This window comes from Lethenteron reissneri, chromosome 63 (assembly GCF_015708825.2).
Source record: "Lethenteron reissneri isolate LAM-NWPU_2019-01 chromosome 63, ASM1570882v1, whole genome shotgun sequence".
Lineage (NCBI taxonomy): Eukaryota > Metazoa > Chordata > Hyperoartia > Petromyzontiformes > Petromyzontidae > Lethenteron > Lethenteron reissneri.
Window position 1 is genome coordinate 7766687 of NC_083841.1, and position 20742 is coordinate 7787428.

A 20742-nucleotide genomic window follows, 5' to 3' on the forward strand; every position below is an offset into this window, starting at 1 on the left:
TATTGTTCGTCAAACCTCACCTTCGCTCCTGCCCACATTTTGGTCAGTTGTGGCCTTTGGGACCATTTGGCATCCTTTGGCACCCCTTGCCAAATCGGGCTACGTGGGTCTAAGTCCTCGCCCTCCAACCGCGCCCTCCTCTCCTCACCCTCCTCCTCCCCATGCCCCCATCCCCCAGCTGGACCAGGCTTGATGTATAATGGGCGGGGGGTCGCGTACTGGTTACGGTTTAACTCAGTGTGAGTGAGTGAGTGCCGGCGAACTTATTAATCGCGTGCAGAGGGACTGCTGGACCGCACCGGCCCTTCCTGCTGCTGCTGCCGCGTTATTGAGGCGCCTTGCTACGCGGTGCCTTCAAAAGAAGCAGGTGAGTTACTCCCATCATCATCACGAGAATTTACTACGACCAATTTAATCATCAATGTCGTTATCGTCATCATGAGTTACTCCCATCAACATCATCATCATCACTATTACAATTATTTACTACGACCAACTTAATCATCAATGTCATCATTATGATCATCGTTCAATTTCAGATTGAGCAGACCGGAATTCTTGGTCTTTATCGGGGAAACACCTTGGCCCAAGGCAGTAATTATAATAGATATTGGGGGGGACACATCCCTCCCAATATTAAAATATTCTCAAAATGTCCCCCCCCCCCCCATATATTGCTATAAAATAGATTTCTGTTTTCTGATTGTGGTTATGGTTGTACTTTATTCATCCATAATCTTTGCCATTACATACAATGAAACAAGAAAAGGTAAAAAAGAAAAAACAGAGCAATGTAATACAATAGACTATTAGACATTATTGTAAAAAATTACTAAAAAGTCCATCAGATGCATTAGTGATTTTTTTAAATATTTAGCCAGGAAATTCGTTTTCAAATTTAGATTTTTTTCTGGGGGGGGGGGCCCCAGACCCCCTGGAAAATTTGGTCCCCCCAATGTTGACTCCATGGCTACAACCTTGCCTTTGCCCATGCCACATCCATCCCACCTCACGAAACCTGCTTTGTCCTCATATCATTAGAGGCCCACGGGGTAACGTGATAGCGCCTTACGCCGATGATGCTCACCCAGAGCCAGGCCTAGCGGTGTTACAGAAAGAACGGAGAGAGACCCGAAGCCCTGGTTAAGATCGCGACGTGGTTTGTTACCACTGGCGATGGTTTCTTTACATTACAATTCTTTGTTGATCCACGGCTGGATGAAGAGGCTCCCCTTGCTGTTGCCATCCGTCGAGATTGTTTGATCATATCTGGGTGTAGGGTGCTTTCAGTGGTGACACTCGTGCTTACGGCCACAAGGGTCTGGGTTCGATTCCCAAATACGGTTCCTCTCTCTGTGGGCTTGGTATGTTCTCGCCACTGTTCTGCATGGGTTATATGGTTTCCTCTCATAGGTAAAAAAAGATATAATCGTGGAAATGGTACTGGCGAAAACGAAATGTATAATCACTGCCTAATGACCAATTGGTACACACTTTTTTTTATAAACTCCATCCTCTTATGAACAAATTGTGTCTTCAATCAATACGGTGGCATTTGATCTTGACGTAACTCTTGACAATGCCACGTATAATTGTCCGTGAGAAAAAAACTGGCTGCGGCATATACAATCCCAAATGACGAACTGACTGCCCTTGCGATTTGTTGATGGTCATTGCAAATGCAACTTGAAGAGAGAACCGTCTTCGCCGGAATTGGGACTGGATTCGTTTCTGATTATTACAACGCGAAGAATGAAAACTCTCTTCCCATAAAGAGAGCCAGGCATAATGAACGAATCAATGCAATTTCATGTCAATTGGATGTATTGGATGCATGTATACTGTATGTATATCACACAGCGGGACAGATTTCCCTGCGATCTGTAGGAGGACGGAGCTAAGCGAGCGGAGTTGGCATCTCCCCCACCCGGCGTTCAGTTTACGCACGCATGCATGTATGTCGGAATACGCGAGCGAGCTGACGAGAGCCGTCAGAGTGTGTCGGTGGGGAAGTGTTTGCACTGATTGCTCGGGATTGTAAATGTGGCGAGGGGAAGGGCAGTGGTGATGGTGGAGGTGAAGGGAGCTCTGGGCTGAGCTCAGGTGGGGAGACGTGAAGAGGGCGAGCGAGAGAGGAGATGGAGATGGTGGGTGAGGTTTGTGGGGGGCTCTGAGCGAACTAGTTCTGCCCGTTTTGTCACGAAACACTCTCTACTCCCCCCCCTTACCGCCACCCACCGGAGAGACCCCCACCGTGGTACAATGTAGCCCTTGGGCCAGAGGTGTGGACTCGAGTCATGTGACTTGGACTCGAGTCAGACTCGAGTCATGAATTTGATGACTTCAGACTCGACTTGGACTTGCATAACAATGACTTTGTCCCACCTCTGAGGTGTGGACTCGAGTCATGTGACTTGGACTCGAGTCAGACTCGAGTCATGAATTTGATGACTTCAGACTCGACTTGGACTTGCATAACAATGACTTTGTCCCACCTCTGAGGTGTGGACTCGAGTCATGTGACTTGGACTCGAGTCAGACTCGAGTCATGAATTTGATGACTTCAGACTCGACTTGGACTTGCATAACAATGACTTTGTCCCACCTCTGAGGTGTGGACTCGAGTCATGTGACTTGGACTCGAGTCAGACTCGAGTCATGAATTTGATGACTTCAGACTCGACTTGGACTTGCATAACAATGACTTTGTCCCACCTCTGCCTTGGGCCCCCCCTGTGATCGAGAGACGAAGTGGGAGACACCACCGCTGCTTCTCGGCGTGGCTACCCGTGCCAGACCGGGCCGGGAATGTGTTAATGTATGTTAAACTTATTTATCACCGTAAGTAGCCAACCGTGATAATGGGAAATGCATGGGAAGGACAACAAACTAAACACAACATTCAACAAGCAGATCTCGTGGTGGTGGTGATGCTGCTACTATTACTCCCGTGCACTCACGCATTTCTCATTATTGTTACGGCCAATTCAATTGACCTTAAGTTGAGGGATTACATCTGACGGGCATCTATGGGTAGCTTGTCGGTGATAAGCCGTAGAGTGTCAACCATTCGTTGAGCTATCATTTGTGATAGCCTTACCTTGGTAAAAATAAAATAGTTGAGTTTTTAAATTATTTTAGTTTAAGATTCTGAGTTGACCATAATGACATTTTACAAAGGCGAGGATATGAGTCAAAGTATCAACTGTTGGTCGGAAATAACCCCAAGTTTGTTATTTACGATTGTGAAGGGAAATGGCGCCCTGTAAAGTAAGAGTACGGTCCTTGCCGTGTATTTTTGTCTTTAGCTTTATTGTGATCGACCCGCGTGGTCTTAAATGTCGCCGTTGGTACCATTGTGATAAGATATAACTTTACCATTATGACGTTGCTTTTTTAGGCGATCCATTAAAGATTGGCGTCATTGGGCTGCCACCAATGAGCACCTAGGCCTGAGGTGACGCCCACATTGTTGTGGTTGTGCGAGCGGTAGTTGCAGCCTCTGTTCGTGGTTGTTGCGCGGTTGTAGTTGGTGTAAGGGTGTGGCACAGTTGCGGTGTATGGCTGTGGTTGTTGAGCGGTTATTGTGGTGCATTGTGGTTGTTTGAGCAGTTATAGCAATGCATTCTTGTGGTTGTTGTGGCCTATTCGTGGTTGTTGAGCGGTTGTAGTTGGTGTAAGGGTGTGGCACAGTTGTCGTGTATGGCTGTGGTTGTTGATCGGTTATTGTGGTGTATGAATGCAGTTTGGAGCAGTTGTAGTGGTGTAATGTTAATCGCTTTATAAAACGATGCACATGTAAGCTGAGCTTACGAAAATGTTTTTGTTTTGACTATCGGGATAGTCTTCTTGGTTCTTTCGGCAAAGTCAACCAAGAAGATGAATCCCTGCAGTCACGAAAGCTTTAAATCGAAATATAGGGATATTTCTTTTTATAAAAAATAATAGATTTTGGTGTCACCCCCTCTGACGGTGTCACCCGCACCCCCGCACCCCCTAGTGACGTCACTGGTTTACGATGCGGCGCTATTGAAGTGGCCGCTGGTGAAGGTCAATTGACGCCATTTAAAGTTACACTTTGGTGTTTTGCCATGCATTTATTTCTTTAGTTATATTTTCAGTGACGCGTGTGGTCGTCAACATAGCCGTTTATGAATCGCTGTAAGATGTGACTGTATAATATCTAACCTGCTTTATTTTCTTGGCGCACCTTGCAGTTTTTGCGAAATCCTGGAACTATTAATCAACAATCAGACGTGGCATCACACATGTTTTTGCATTGTCCAATGGTAAATAACAGCGGGTCAGACAAATAGAAAGCAGATCTACATACAGTACTCTTGTAAATGAAAATAAGATGCTTGTGCAATTTGATGAGCATTCAAAGTTGCCGTGTGTGTGTCATAAGTAGAAACTTTCATTGCATAATTATCAGTTTAACACGTAGGCTTTCGCGACCAATATCATCCATAATAGAGTTTTTTTGGGTTAGATCGTGTAAATATATAAATGTGTTGTTAAAACCCGCCGCCACCCGACAGCCAACTAGTAAGGTTTGTCACGTTAACAGAACGTGGCCAATTTGTCACTTGTACAGCACACCGGTGTGTTGGAGAGCCAAGCCACATACAATCTGAGTATGACGTTTCGCTAGTAATTACAACTAGCTTCATCAGGCGACAGATTTGTGGATAAGTTTAACTGTTTCGTTCCTTATATAGAGGCATAGATGTGGTAACCACACTTCTGCGCTCCTGCGCAAATTGGGGGGGGGGGGGGGATTAATGAGTCAACGTACATTATGCATGTGCCTTATGCGAGCCCTTTGATCTTGTTCTTCCTTTCTATTATGTGTATTAAAATAGCCGTATCAATGGTAATTCCTATTGAAGTATGGTGCCCTTTATAGGCATGCATTAAAATAATGTATTATCGTTTCTCAATCCGCTTGTCCTGGTGAGGGTCGCGGTGACAGCATGTTGAGTAGGGCGGTCCAGACCTCCCTTTCCCTGGCGACAGACTCTAGCTCTTCCTCGGGAATTCCTCGGCGTTCTCAGGCCAGCGACAGTCCCACCGCTAGCGTGTCCTGGGCCGGCCCCGGGATCTTCACCCAGTGGGACGTGCTGCCCGGTAGAGTTCCAGGGGGAGTTTATCGGGGAGCATCCTTACCAGGTTCCCAAACCACCTCAACTGGCTCCTGTCCATCCAGAGGAGCAGCAGCTCGACTCTGAGGCTCTCCCGGATTACCGAGCTCTTCACCTTATCACGGAGAGTTAGCCCGGCAACTCTGCGGAGAAACCTAATTTCGATTCCTTGTAACCATGATCTCATCCTTTCGGTCAATACCCAAGGCTAACGAGCATAGGTGAGGGTGGTAATGTAGATCGACCTGTAGACCGAGAGCTTTGTTGGAGAACTCAGCTCCCGCTTCACTACCACGGAAAGGTTCAGCGTCCGCAACACTGCCGATGCCGCACTGATCTGCCGGCCGATCTCTCGCTCCCACTCGTTAAGGTGGTCAATGATATATCCCTGACCGCTTATTCGGGCTTACTTTCGATCCTTTGTGCTCTTGGATGTTAGTGTGAGCGTTCAACACCGTTTGAGTGTCGTGTTCTGCTCAGGCACCTCGAGACCCTGGTTAGCATCAGTGGTTGAAGCTCTTTCCTGGCTTAGCTCCCTATCTAATCGATCACAAACAGTGTGTCATGTTGGGGGGCCATACATCTTAAACTCGCCCGATTTGTTACCAAGAGGTTTGATTTTAGGGCCTTTGTTATTGTCCATCTATATTTTGCTTCTCGGGAGCATTTTCCATTGTCATGGTCTGAATTATAATATTTCTGCTGACGACACCCAAATATATATCTGCAGACTAAGCCTGGCACTGATGCTCTTGTTTTTTAGTCCTGCCTCAGTGTCTCTCTGGTCAGGGTGTGGATTAATTAACATTTCTTGAAGTTTAACTGTGACAAAAACTGAGGTCATGTCGTTGGGTTCCCATAACCCGCGTCATTAAGTACAGTCGCTTTGCGTTTTTACGCACGTTTATGTAACGCCATCTTGAAAGTGTTAGGTTAACTTAACACTTATTTTTTGTGATGCGTGCACTATTATTTAAATAACGTGCTCCAGTGCCGTTGGCCACGGTGTGAGCTCATCATTAATCGGGGCAGCAGAGTTTCAGGAGCGATGCTGCCTGAGGTGCAGCAGTACAGCAACTACAAGCGCGGGCAGCAGCATCAGTCAGCATCTCCTTCTCGCGAACCATTTTTAAGATCTTGTCTACGCGATGTTATTCTTGTGCACACATTTGCCTACCAATATGTCCGGTAAACGTGGTAAAAATATGCTTCTTTTACTTTACTATTTTTTGAAAATGTATTTATTTGAGTAGGCTGTTACTATCTTTAATACGCGTGTAATAACGACTTGACACACTTCTCTTGAGATGGCACTTAATTGAAGACCAGTTCACTTGGCATCAGGCGGAGAACCCACTGCAATAACCCTGAGTCTCCCGCGCATCTCCCATATATACCAACAGGAGGCCACGCTCCCCTTTTCGATCATTCTCGCTGACTCTGGATGCGCCCTTTACCAGCAGACTCTTCCGTCCTCTTCCCATAGCCACCAGACCCTTCACACTCACAACTAGTGCATTCGTACTGTAAGCTGACCTCCCTGTCATTACCTCCCGTGGTCACGAGTCCCCTCACACCGCATGCAGGCTTTATCGCCATTACACACGTATGGTTAGTGTTGTGCAGTACGATCACGTGGAGACTGGAATTCACTGTAAGGGCTGATGCCACTTACTAACACTTCACATGACACTAACTCACACCAGAGGTAGTTGCTCTCTATTCTTGCTCCTTAGCCTGGACTCCGGAATTTTATATCATGCTACCCTCAGCTACCCCTTGGGGCTCTCTCGCTCGTCTGCATGGGACGGGGGCTCATCTAACACCGCCTGGCGACGAGGATAGAGAACCCTCTCTCTCAGCCGGTTCTTACTCAATACTCGGAGCCCTGCTCTCGGCTATCCCCTTCGCTCTCCTACTCATCTGCACAGGACGGGGGCTCATCCAACACCGCCCGGCGATGAAGAGGGAGGGACCTCTTCCAGCCGATCCTTGCCCTGGCTCCCCACAACGACCTCGCCGTCGTCACGGGGTAGCCCCTTAAGTACCCCTTTGGCGGCTCCTCCCCCTAGCTCGAACCCGCCTTTGTTCCCGAAAGTACCCACTTACAGCACACGTGACATGACGTCATCTTCCACTGTCAACTCGCTCGCACCTCCCTCTGTTCGCCCCTTCGTGGTTGCTCACACGACTCCTCTACAGTAATATTGTAAATATATGTTCTGTAACCAGTGAAATATGTACACCTAATAATGAGGTTCAATAGCGTGTTCTACCTAACCCTAACCATTTCCTCTATTTCCTATTGTGAAAATTACGTTTTAATTTATGCAATTTTGAGTCTTGCACCGTTTTTCAGGAACACAACCCCCACGTAAAACAAGAGGTAGCCATACATGGTTTCAGTATGATTGTAGTGTGTTGTACGTAGGCACACACGGATTTGGAGGCAACACGTTTATTTGAGAGCTTCCCAACAGGGTAACTCTAAACTTAACTGGTTCAACATCTAAGTGATAAATATATGGTTAACTATGTGAGTAGCGGATTAAGTGCATGAACGGGTCAGTCAGCTTACACACTGCCTGACCCATGATGCCGAGCAAAGAACAAAGACCCAGAGACAACGAGACGCAGGACCCCAGGATGATTCCACAGACAAGCTCCGGTCCCTGTCGGGGATTCCCCTTTATCCCCCCGGCCGCGGCCTCGCCCTGTCCTCGGCCCCCTTCTGGATCATGCCAGAAGCTCTCGGCTCCCTGTCATGTGTCCCTCGAGCCCCCCGATGGCCCGCTTGCATATCAACCCATGGTTTGGTGTAGAGGGGACACCCGGCATGCATCTCCACTCCTGCGACAGTAGCTGGCGTTAAGCGCCATCGTGACACCGTACAAGTCACTACATGATGATTGATGATCTTGAAATCATATCATATTCTAAGTTCCGGGAACCTCAGGGTATTTTTTTTATCTTGCCTTGACTTCTGAGTGCCATGCAAGGAATCTGGCTAAGGTCTCCTCCTTCTTTCGCCTGCGAAATATTTCACGCGTTCGTTCAATTCTCTCAAATGCCGCATGCCGAGATACTGGTGGTACAATGCTTTTATTTCATCAACACTTTGATTACTGTAATGTCCCTGTATAGTGGTGCTACAGTGAATGTTTCAAATCGGGTTGCAGCTAGTCCAAAGCTCTGCTGCCCGTGGTTCTGTGTGGAGTGAGGGAATACGAGCCCATCACACCTATCGATCATTTGCTGTATTGGCTTCCAGTACTAAAAAACAAGATTGAATAAAAAATGATTGCATTTACTTTCAAGGACCTTGAAGGGGGTAGCAGTTCCATTATATCTCGGTGATATACTCAAACTGTATGCTGCCTCTATCCGACAACTTCGATGCACCAAATCCTGGCACCATGAGTCTTACGGAGGACAAACCTGTGGTTATTGATTGATAGAGCGTTCAGTAGTCAAGGCACCTCGTTTGTGGAACGCCTTGACCCAGGCCGTTAGGGACGCTCCATCAGTCGAGGTTTTTAAGGGCTTGTCTGAAAAACACATTTAATTTCTCTTGCGTATCCGTTTGTCTTATGGGTTGTTTGTCTTCCTTTTAACCTTTGGGACTTTTGGTGGTATTCTGTTGTAAAATCACCGTGAAGCCTTGTGTGATTGGCTCGATATATGAAACTGAGTTTTACTTCCTACTGTTCGTGCCCCACAGATTTTGGTGTTGAACGTAACAATAAAAGCCCCCAGACCAGAACGACTCGTGTAGGATTTCCTTTCATAAACATCTCACAATAATCACTTACACTTGTAAGGAGCATTTCATCCGAAGGCCCCCATGCGCTGTGTATGGAAAGCATGAAATGAACAGAACCAGGCTAAACAGCCAGAACTAAGGGGGAAAAGGCACCGTAAAGAGGTGAATTTCAAGACAAACTTCAATATACCTAACGATATGATGGTCATATGCAGCCTTTAGCAAGAAAATGTCTTGCAACACGCAACAGAAGCATGAGATAGATCACACTTGAGATGCTGGAAAATAACTGGAACTCAGTCCTTCATCCAGTCCCGTGGTGGAAATGTGGATATTATAGAGGAATGAAATACAGTGATCTCTTCATACTGCCGTGTGTGCGTGGAGGAGGTTTGTGAAGGACGCTACTGGTGAGTTGCAGGCAGTCGCCATCCAGCAACAATGGATGGGCAGAGGAGCTCACAACAATCGCAGAGAGTTGGTACGGTAGGGAGTACAGGTGATGCATCTGTCAGCCATCTTAGTCCGTCAACCCATGGACACCTGCAGGGTCTGTCTCGTGACCGCCTGCCAGGGGGCCTTTGACACTTCACGTGGCATCAATGTGCACGCACCTAGCATGGCACAGGCGGCGAGGTGACGTCACCACCACGGAGTAGTGAATGGCTGTTGCCGTTTAATATTATCGAAATATATTAAAACACTTGTTTACATGATATATGTGTTGCACGTTCGAAATAAAGAGAAGAGGGACTCCAGATCGATGACAACACATTTATTGCGCATCTGTAACCGGTACAATGTATACTTAGTGTACCGTATATCACACTTGGCAGGTCTGCAAACGGCGGTCTCCATCAATCACGTGGCTGGTCTGCCACCTAATGACCGAAGTCAATATTGACAACAGATTTGCTGTTTAAATCACAGCATGAAAACTAAACTACGAAGTAATTTTTTTGTATGCTACCATGTAAGACACACTGAACTATATAGCTCGTTTTCAGAAGAGACCTGGCCGCAAATTATAACTCAACGAAGTAGCTTATCTTGCGAGATGTTAACTGCCTCGCCTGGTATGCAGGAGGTCGTGAGTTCGATCTGGACACAGACGCCTGTACATTTGGAAATGTTTTTTCTGTGGTTGCTTGGATATTTCTACAGGGTCCTCCGGTTTTTTCATCCACATTTACCATCACAAGTTTAGAGAAGTTGGCTGCTATACATTTCCACATAAGCCACTTCGCTGGGCTATCATTTGTGGCCAGGTCGCTTCTGAAAAAAGATCTATATAGCCCAGTGAGCCTTATCTGGTAAAATAAAATACAAAAGAGTTTGTTTTATTGTGCCACATTTGCACGGATGAAGTGTAAAACGAACATTTAGAGATTTGTCAACCCACGAGATCAATGAAGGGCCTCCCCACGCCGCCTTGGTTGTGAGGGTGGTGGGGAATTTTGCACCATGGAGGTTGATGAGTGCGGGTCTTAGTAAATGTTGCGTATAATTTACGGAGTCACATTTTACGACGTTTAACCAAAACGGGGGGATTTGCCAGTGGAATTTGAGAGGTAAGCCTGTTAATTGGTTGCGATGTTCATCCGAGGTAGTTACTACACATATATAAACTCTATCTCAGTCTGAAAAAGTTTGAAATGTGAATGCCTATGACAGTGAATCAACGCCTTCCTATCTTCTAATCCCAGGTGAATGTGCATGCAATTTCCTTCAAGATGGAATCAAACAAGGTGTTCCTGCTGTTGGTGGTTTGTGGAATGGCATTGCTGGTTGTATTTCTGGACATCCACCTGTTTACTGCTGGTATGACTACTGACATCACGCAGAGAGCTTCTATTGCTGGACTGACCCACGCCATGGGAATTTAGAATATCAACATTTCTGTGGAATCTCCACACTGAGGAGAATCATGGCGGCGCAGTGATACTGTAACACTTGCACCTCACGTAAAAAAGGGCCTGGGTTTGATTCCCACCTCGGGCGCCTGTTTTGGAGTTTGTATGCTCTCCGCTTGTCGTACGTGGATTTCCTCCGAGTTCTCCCAGTTACGCATAATGTCAATCTCACTTCAAATTTACACACAAAAAATACCCACAAACTACTCGCGTAACAATCATCGCCACCCCCCTATTGGTGATGAGTCACCCTGTGCTGCACAGGAACAGCTGCCAATAGGGGGGCATTGTGCTCTGAGATGTCTCACTACGTGACAAAGCGCATTCTGAATGCAAAACACAAGAGGGTCATTGTCGTCGTGACCTGCAGTATAAACACGAGTTCATTCAGCATATTTACTGTCTCAGGTCCAGCAGAGGCAATGAACATCACGCTTTGATTGATGATGCAGAGACATTTTTAATAGTTTTTTTTAATTACAAATTGTTCTTGTTTTTTTAAGCTGCCATTTGCTTTGTTCTTGTGACAGAAAGCTTGACAAGACCATCAGCGTTGACCCCTAGGATCAAGGAGCAGCGAATAACACAGGAGGAGAGGTTCGCAACTCTCTTCCGAGTCTGCAGACAACTCAAGAAAAGTCACAACAAGTCAACACTGTTGCCACCGGTCAACTTGCGACTGGACGTACTGACCCGCCTCTACGTGAGCGACCGCTACTCGCTCGTGTATTGCGAAGTGCCCAAAGCTGGGTGCACCAACTGGAAGAGGGTGCTCCTCACGATGGCAGGAAATGCCAACCTGTCCAGGGTCTTGTCCCAAAACGACGTGCACGTGATCAAAAACTACACCAAGCTGAGCCAGTTTGACGCTGCCGGTCAACGCTCCCGGCTGGATGGCTACACGGTGATGATGTTTGTGAGGGAGCCCATGGAGCGCATCGTGTCGGCCTACCGAGACAAGTTTTTGCATGAAAACGAATATTACCAGGTACGTATCACGTTTCTTTTTTTAACAGACCTCATTTGATAAACCGTGTATAGTTGGAACACGCGGTTGATTAAGCCGTGTTGGGCAAGATTTTCCTGGACTCTTACAGTAATCTTACAAAACCTTAATTTTTGAAAATGTATTATTGGCGGATTAATACAGTATGAACAATTAAATAATTACATTGATAACAAAAACTGTATATGGAAAAGGAATAAACATTAACTGAAGGTTCTGAATATGTAGCTGTACCAGAATGTTTATCAGCTACTCAAAGATACACGACATATAAATATATTGAAAAAAGTTACAATACTATTATGTTTTAAAAAACACAATAACCAATACATAATAATAATAACAATAATTTACGAAAATAACTACTTTATTACAACCTAACCAATAAATAATAATAATTAACACAAGGAGTATTTTCATGCTTACCAGTGTAGTGCCGTAACGAGCGCAGGGTTTGCAAACAGCAGTTGCATTCATGTACGGGGTTGCAAACAGTGAGGTCAGCTCAGGATAAGCAGGTGCCAGCGTGTGGCCTGGGAGATAGTAGACAGAGAGACGCCAGCAATTATGGAAAGAGGCAGTGATTGGCTGGCTGCAAATGCAAACGCGGGGTAGGCACCACGGAGGCGAGAGATAGTGGCGATAAGGGGGAGAACACGTGCAAGAGATGGCAGAAGGACACCGGCTTAACGAGGGCCACCTGAGGACACTTAATGAGGAGGGGGATATAAGCGGAACATGTGAGGCAGTTGGGTTGAGTTGGTTGGAGATGAAGCAGTGAAGAGATTGAAGAGAAGTCCGGGACCTCGCCCTCCACACCTCGTCCTCCCCAGCGGTGTTGGCTGAACCCCCGCTGGGGGCACAGGCGAGGTTGGAGGTGCGGGTGTAGACAGGCTCGCAGAGGAGAGGCTAGCGGAATCTGAGTGTGGATAGGCTCGTGGGGTGAGAAGCTAGCAGAGTATACAGAGAGAGAGTCCGTGACAGGCTAGGAGAGCGGGGAGTAAGAGGCTAGCGGAGCGAGAGAAAATAAGCTCGAAGTAGAAGGCTAGCGGAGGAAGAGTTCGTGACAGGAGTACGTGGTGTTGAACAAGAGGAGCATCCGTGTGGGATGGTGTGAATAAAGTGACAGCACACTACACCAGTAATATATCCTTCAACGAGATATTGTAGCACAGAACGAGTCGCGTTTACCTTATGGCTGTTAATTAAGTAAATATGTGGGATTTAATCAGCACAACAACCATTCTGTAATTTCAATTCCAAAATTTGAAATCTATGATGTCGTTTGAGTAGACTCCGTTCGTGCTAGAAGTAGAATCGATTCTCAAATATTCAGAATTTTAATCGGGAAAATATTATTCTGGGATAGACTCCCCATCTCTAAGGCATGGCAGATCAGTGCAAAGCTAACGTCGAGCTCTGCCGATTCATTCAGCAGAGAGGGCAACATCTACTCTTCCACACCAATGTCCACCACATTTACCAGTCCCACTCACCAGCCTGGTGAAGCATGGTGAAATAAAGCCTAAAACCCGCAATGTTATGGGGAGGCCCTCATCCTGCAGTAGAGTGACAAAGGGCTGTGCATATCCGCACACAATCTTTATAAGGAATATGGAATTGCATTGGTCGGGCGCTTACATTCCCCCCCAGCATCTCATGACACATTAAATCAATTTACATCTCATCTCACTCATCCCAATGCCAAGCTGCAGTTTTATAGTTTTTTTTTGCCTAGGGGACTCCCTGATGAGAGCTGTCCCCGTGTGGCACAAGGTATCAGAGCACTGGTCTGCAAGGGTGCAATAGTCTATAGGTAGAGGGCGATCTTCTGATCTGTTATTCCATTTGAGTTATTTCGGAGCAATTTATTTAAAAGCAAATTTGTACAATGACGCTGATACACAGTGGCCTACTCCTTTTCGAAAAACGTCACGGGATCATTACAATGTTCACATATTGTATGGTTACAACATCTGTAGTTATAATCAGGGCGGTCCAGGCCTTTGAACCGCAAAATTTAAAACTGAAAACTTCTCTACTGCAACGTTCTCACGCAACTTACGCCACTTCTTGCCTCCCTTCCTCCCCTCTCACCAATGGAGAAGTTATACGGACGAACCATAATGAAGCACTATCGCAAAAACTCGACCAATGTGCCGCTAGCTAAAGGCGACTACGTCACCTTCCCCGAGTTGGTGCGCTTCATCCTCGATCCTAAACGGCCTCTGTGGCAGGACGTGCACTGGCTGCCCGCTCACCACCTGTGCCAGCCCTGCCTGCTGCGCTACGACTTCCTCGGCAAAGTAGAGACCGTGAGGCACGACGCGGCGGCCTTGCTGGCAAGGGTCAGGGCGCCGGGGTCGCTGGCATACACCCAGACACCGAGCGGACGCTCTACAGCGACCGTGACGGACCAATACCTGGCACAGCTCAGCCCAGAGATGAGGCAGAAGATCTACGAATTCTACTTCGAGGACTACATGCTCTTCGGATACCCGCTGCCCTCGGAAGCAAACCTGAAGCCAATATAAATGCAACCTCTTTGTCCGAACCGCACTTCCAATGGTTATCTGCGAATCTCGCGCTAAAATGTACTAAACTGGAGTTAAATATTTCCAGATTTCCTCGTGCCGCTTTAATTGAGAATAATGTATTGACGCTTCAAACTAAAATTTCAGTGTTGGATCAGACTCTTACATATAAAATCATAGAATTAATTACAGGCATACCTCAGCGAGGGTGGGGGTTACGTTACGTTCCTGGAGAATGCCGTGTTGGGCAAAAACCGCGATCGACAAATAATAGACCTTATGGGAAAAATAGGGTTGCGTTCCTGGGTCCGAATTGATCACCTCCTCCTTCGTTGTTTAACTAATTCTACAACATTTATGCCCCTTTTTACTGTGTGTATGTGTACTGTCTTTATTTTTTACCTCAACAAAACCTAACACTCGCCCCTACCACTGTCACTTGAACATCAAAGATTCGCCATCTAAGTGCCGGTATGACTCACATCAACGACTATCCGGCTAGAAGCATGCGGCAATGTGTGAATGTACCTTGCGTGTAAAGAGTGTAACATTATCACTAAGAAAAAAAGTAGATGTAAAAACATGCACGGTAAAAAAATCGTTCTCACTGTCGATGAATTCACACCTTTCAATGGACGCAGCTCTCTCACGGCACTACTTTTCGACGCGGAGATGAGAATCTTAACAGTGGTAAACCACGTGCTCCTGGAAAACAGACCTCATTCGATAGACCGTGTATAGCTGAAACATGCGTAAATAAAGCCGCGTTGTGTATCTCTATCGGTCCATTTTGCCAGTATCAAGATATTTTATGACAAAAAAGGTTTTATCCTTGCCGGCATAAATACACTGGCTTGTAAAAGTGTGTCTATTTGGTGGTTGGACATCTTACTACCTTCCTATTTATGCCAGAAAGGGTAAAGCCTGATTTTTAAAACACTAAATGATACAGGTTGCAAATTTGTAGGTTTTAAATAATTGTACAGCATCGTTATAATTTACATCAAAATCGCACTGGTCTCTGCCTGTTTCTAAGTCACAACTCCCATATGCTACGCGTGACTTCCTTCATGCTCTTCTTCTATTCCCTGGCCTCTTCTCGATATCACATCACGGTCCTCACATCTCACATTTCCTCATCGTCCCATCTCTCCTGCTCCCCCATCACCAGTGGCGGCTCCACAGCCTTGTGATTGTGTTTTGTTCGCCTCTCCTCAACGCGCGCGTCTGAAAACCTTTCTTCACCTTATCGAACGAATACGTTAAGAGGTCGCATTCATTACACACAAAGTGCTGCTTGGCACAAATGAACCACAATACCTTGGTGATCTCGTGAAGGAGCATACACCCTCACGCGAACTCCGGTTCATCCTTACAGCAGCAGCTTTTTGCTAGCCATCAAACAAAAACAGTCACCGCATTGCATGCTTTCGGATGCTCTTCCGGGACCGTCTGGAACGCTCTTCCTTCCGATATTAGGAAGCCACTGGAAGCTATGCACTTTTAAATCATCCAGATTGAAAACTAATTTCTTTAGAACTGCTTTTTGTATTTTGTTTGTTGTCCTTCCCCCGCAGCCTCCGATGAGCGCGGTGGGCTACATCCGGTACAAAATAAGTTAAACATACATACATACATCTCGACAATGTGTGTAATATGAACGAATTGTGATGTGTGAGTTCTCGTTTTTTTCGATTGAGAATTATTCAATGTAATGTAATGTTAAACAAAAAATGCACTTAAACGTAATCTTTTATCATCAATGTGTCAATGCAATGTTTGGTTACGTTTTAGAACATTGCTAGTACTCATGTGGTTGGCTACGTCCATTCACGCCCGTTCCTTCGTGACAAAAGTAAACCATAAAATTGCAGAAATTGCCCGAGGTGTGATGTGGACTGACAGCGCGGTGCACGCGGCTTCGCCATCCACCAGGGCTTGGACCCTCCATCGTTCATTATTCACATGATTTTTGCTGTGGAAAGTTTGATTTTAAGAGAGTGATGAAATCCCGGTGGGTAATGAACATTCTAGATAATCACCAAGCCTTCACAGAGGCCCCTGAGTGGCTTGATAACCATCAATATCAACAAATAACCTCGCTACCTTCACCTCGCCACGCGGGGAGTTAGACCACAATGGTACATGACAGGTTTCTCTCTGACCACTGTATTGGGGTACCTACGCAGTGGGTAGGAGATGTTAACTACCTCGCATGGTATACAGGATGTCGTGAGCTCGATCCCGTGTCTGTCTCCCCGTGGTCGTGTGGAGTTTTCTCCGGGTCCTCCAGTTTTTCCCTCCAGATTTAGAATCATGTGTATAGTGTATTTGGCTGGTATATATTTCCACATGATAAGCCACTTCGTTGAGCTAATTTTTTCAAATTTTCTTGCTGTGATTTTCACACCTGATGATGATTGCTTGTGTTGCAATCGAAACGTCGTGAGAATTGTATTGTTTTATTCTTATTATTTTATCATTTTCCTTCTACGTGACTTTACCGAAGGAGCCAGGAATACGAATCTCTGCAGTCACGAACGCTTTAAATCGAAATAAAAAAAATACCGTTTTAGTTAGTTTTCCTAACGACGAAATGCCCCACGAATACGACGGATACATCACAGCGACGACGATACACTCATCCGCTTGCTCGTTGACGCGGGTTATCTGGGCTTAACTGCCTGAATGTGAAATCAGCAGCCACACGAAAGAAGCTGTTGGATAAACAGGTGATGTTAAACAGCAGGCGCAGTCGTGTAAAGCGGAGCAAGATCCCGCCACCGTTTGCGTTTGAGCCGCCAGAGGGATGTCGAAGGAGGGTCGTTGAGAGTTGGGCGCTGGGCGACCTCCTGGCAGAAGGAAGTGAGGCGATGGAGAGGTGAGGTGACACGAACAGCACCATCCATAGCTCTCGCAGTCTGCCTAGGGGTGGCTACTGCGCCAGCCATAAACGTTCTCACCGCAACACCGATTGCCCGTTTGTGACTACGTAAGTGGCGACTCAAGCACGTGCAGAGAGCACCACGTAGCCTTTAATGCAGTGGTCCTTAACCTGGTGGCACGCGCCCCCTGGGGGTGCGAGATGCCCTTGTTGAGGGTGCGAGACGTGGCCAGATTTATTTAGAAGGTAAGTCATCGAAACACACATCAAGCACGCAAGCACAACTACTTTGTTTCATCAAACCTATGTATTGGCATTATATATATATATATGTTTTACGATTGAGAACCAAATGTGTGCAGGCTGCAGTAAAGGTTAAGAACCACCGCTTTAATGCATTACGCAAAAGCCATCGGCAGTTTCTCAAGAACTGCGTTGTGTTCCCACCTTGTCTAAGGTCACCATCGAAATACATTTGGGAAAATGTAACCGACTGATAACAGCAAGTGATGCAGTGATTGACAGCTGTGGACCGGGTTTCGTTCTTATTATAACTCATCAGTATGGCACAGTCACCAATGCTCACTGCTGCAAATTCTGCCTCTGCAAACCACATATATGGGGTATCCACTAGCATCCCTATCACGATGGTTCCTTTTTTCGTGATCAACAGATGTGGTTGAGTTGTCACTGTAATGTGGGAATTAACATGTTGTAAGTTTAGCGAACTTCTACTCTGATAATAAATTCACGCGCAATACGATGGGTTAAATACTCAACATTTTTTGCGCATCAATTATTGGTGCCAGGCATGAATTGTCAGGATGGTGCAATGGTAACTAGGCACCACGGTGGCGAGATGTTAATTACCTCGCCTGGTATGCAGGAGGTCGTGGGTTTGAGCCCTGACACCTGCTGTCTATTTGAGTTTTTAGGAACACAGACTCCACACAGAAAGTCACCCGAGTCGGGAATCGAACCCAGAACACTTCTTGCGATGATTACAATCTTCCTCTGGATATTCGTGGCTTTCCTCCGGGTTTTCCGGTGTCCTCACATAGCTAAAAACCACCCACCCCAAATAACCTAACTTGTATCGGCCCAAAACACCCTAATGGCGAAAACCGACCTGCAAATCACTCGACTGGGATCTCTCACGGCTATAGCAACATCGCCTGCTCACTCCCCCACTCCCACCCTACCGCGACAAACTCGGCAGGACCCTCCTGAAAGAGAGTATTGAGACTTTGCTGCGGAGAAAACAAGCGCACCAATCAAACAATTATACTAATAATTCTAGATTTGAAGCTTTCGTGACTGCAAGGATTCATACTCTTAGGTTTTTTCGGTAAAGTCACGTAGGTAAAAAATAAAATTAAAAGTTAATAAAAGTAATAATGGAAATAAAATAAAATAATAAATCACCACTATAGATAAGAAAGCTACGTGACTTTACCGAAAAAACCTAAGAGTAATTATACTACTAATAAAATAACCACACTCCACGGAGCAGAGGCCGCGGTTCGTCGTGGCCCGTGCGGCCGTGCCGCTGACGCTGTCGGTGGTTGGAAATGTTTGTCATTTTGGGTATTTCTGGAGACTCGCGCGCAACGACCGCCGAGACGCGGCGCTTTCGTAATTTGCGGGCGAGCATGTGGCGCGCTGGCCGTCCGCCCCGTGACGACAACATGCGCGCCATCGCGTTGCGTTCGGGCGGAATGAATCGGCGGTACGCACCGGTGCAATGCGCATGACAACACAGCGGTCGCTCATAAAAGGTCAATATTTCCCCGTTGATATAGGTCCCGGGGCACGCAGTGCTGCTGTAGACCCACTCGGTAAAGATGAGGCAGGAACTGTCGATGTCGCTGTTGCCCCTTGAGTGAGCTACAGACTCTTCCATCAGAAATTGTACTTTGATTCGGAAGCTGCTTTCGCCATTTGAACGCGTGGCGGTGACAGCACCGCGAGTCGTAATCATTTTGATGCCACCGTCCGCCAATAAAATTATTAAGGAAAAGAATAGAGGAACCGTCCGATCAAGTCTCGCCACCGAGGGGCGCCACTGTGGCTATGAGATGTTAACTCCCTCGCCCGGTGAGGTCGTGGGCTCGATCCCAATCCTGGCGTCTGCTGTATATTTGCAGTTTGCATGTTCTCTCTCCCCGTGGTCGCAATGATTTTTCTGCGGGTCCTCTGGATTTTCTCTCCACATTTAGAATTAACATCACGCGTTTAATGTATTTGGCTGCTATGAATTCCCACGTGATAAGCCACTTCGTTGAGATATCATTTATGGCCGGGTCGCTTCTGAAAATGAGCTATAAAGCTCAGGGGGCCTGACCTTGTCAAAAAAAAAGTTTTAGTTTAGGAAGTCTAGGGTACGAGTCAAATAGGTATTTGGAACACGGAGCCAATCGTCAACAGACTGTGAAGCTTCTTGTTCGGCCGATCATACAACATTCATCTTCCGACTGCTTCAACATCACGATAACTGATTTTGACGCACCTCCCTGCAAGATGTTCTGACCGGAGGTTGCGATTCACGGGAGCATAAAAATTCTATCTATTGGATCTTTTTTCCAGTATCCAAAAGAAAAACAGAATAGGTATTAGCCATAGATATAACTGCTCGACTCGAGCTATAAGTGTTCTCATACTCACATTGCCTTGGAACTGTTCGCCTTTTGGCGTTATTTGGTCTGATACTGGTGAGACAAGTCCATAGAGAAGGTTGCCTTTTGTGTCGGCCAATCAGATTGAAAGACAATGCACATGATTATCAGGGCATGTTTGTTTTCACGTTTTGCCACACGTGTGTGTGGTTAATGCAGACTTGATGCCTTGCAAAAGGCATCTATTTGGTGTTTGAATATCTTAACAACTCCTGTTTTTTGCCAGAAAGGGCAAAACCTATTCTTGTTTTTCATTTAAAATACATAATTATTGCGGTTAACACACTCACACCGGCGCACCGCCAATACGTTCAAATTATTATGGTTAACAATCACACCGGTGCACCACCAATACGTTCAAATTATTACGGTAAACACACTCACACCGGCGCACCGCCAATACGTTCAAATTATTACGGTTAACAATCATACCGGTGCACCACCAATACCTTCAAATTATTACGGTAAACACACTCACATCGGTGCACGGTTGCCAACCTTCGCGCAGCACAACGCCAGGCGGCGCGCGTAGACCAGGGGGCGAATCGGCGTTCTCTTTGTTGCGCCCTCGGCTCGGCTGCTGAAACCCGACGAGGGAAAAATCCCCGAGCGGAGGCGGAACTCGACGCTCAGGGCGCGTGGGTCACTTGGCGCCAGAGCCGAGCGGTTAGTCGTCCGCGACGAAGGGATTGCCTTTCCAAGGAGTGACATTCGTCAAATTTAGACTTCACCGCGCAACCGATTTCCGACAAAGCGGCCGTGTAAGTACGATGACCGAAACATCGCATATTGTATATTTATATTGAAAACTATTTTTTTTTCA

The 20742-nt window shown here is 46.4% G+C and overlaps 1 protein-coding gene across 1 annotated transcript; it reads left to right on the forward strand.

Moving 5' to 3' along the window:
- Positions 1 to 299: 299 nt before the first annotated feature.
- LOC133358837 (carbohydrate sulfotransferase 8-like) lies at positions 300 to 14360 on the forward strand. Its single transcript, XM_061577286.1, has 4 exons — positions 300 to 367; positions 10614 to 10728; positions 11351 to 11808; positions 13935 to 14360. The coding sequence occupies exons 2-4, from the start codon at positions 10641 to 10643 to the stop codon at positions 14358 to 14360; spliced, it is 972 nt and encodes a 323-aa protein (XP_061433270.1). The 5' UTR covers positions 300 to 367; positions 10614 to 10640.
- Positions 14361 to 20742: the final 6382 nt, after the last annotated feature.

Coding starts and splice junctions, on each gene's coding strand:
- LOC133358837 (XM_061577286.1), top strand. CDS start 10,641: ATGGAATCAAACAAGGTGTTCCTGCTGTTGGTGGTTTGTGGAATGGCA. Junction 10,729..11,350: donor CATCCACCTGTTTACTGCTG/GTATGACTACTG, acceptor TTCTTGTGACAG/AAAGCTTGACAAGACCATCA. Junction 11,809..13,934: donor ATGAAAACGAATATTACCAG/GTACGTATCACG, acceptor CCAATGGAGAAG/TTATACGGACGAACCATAAT.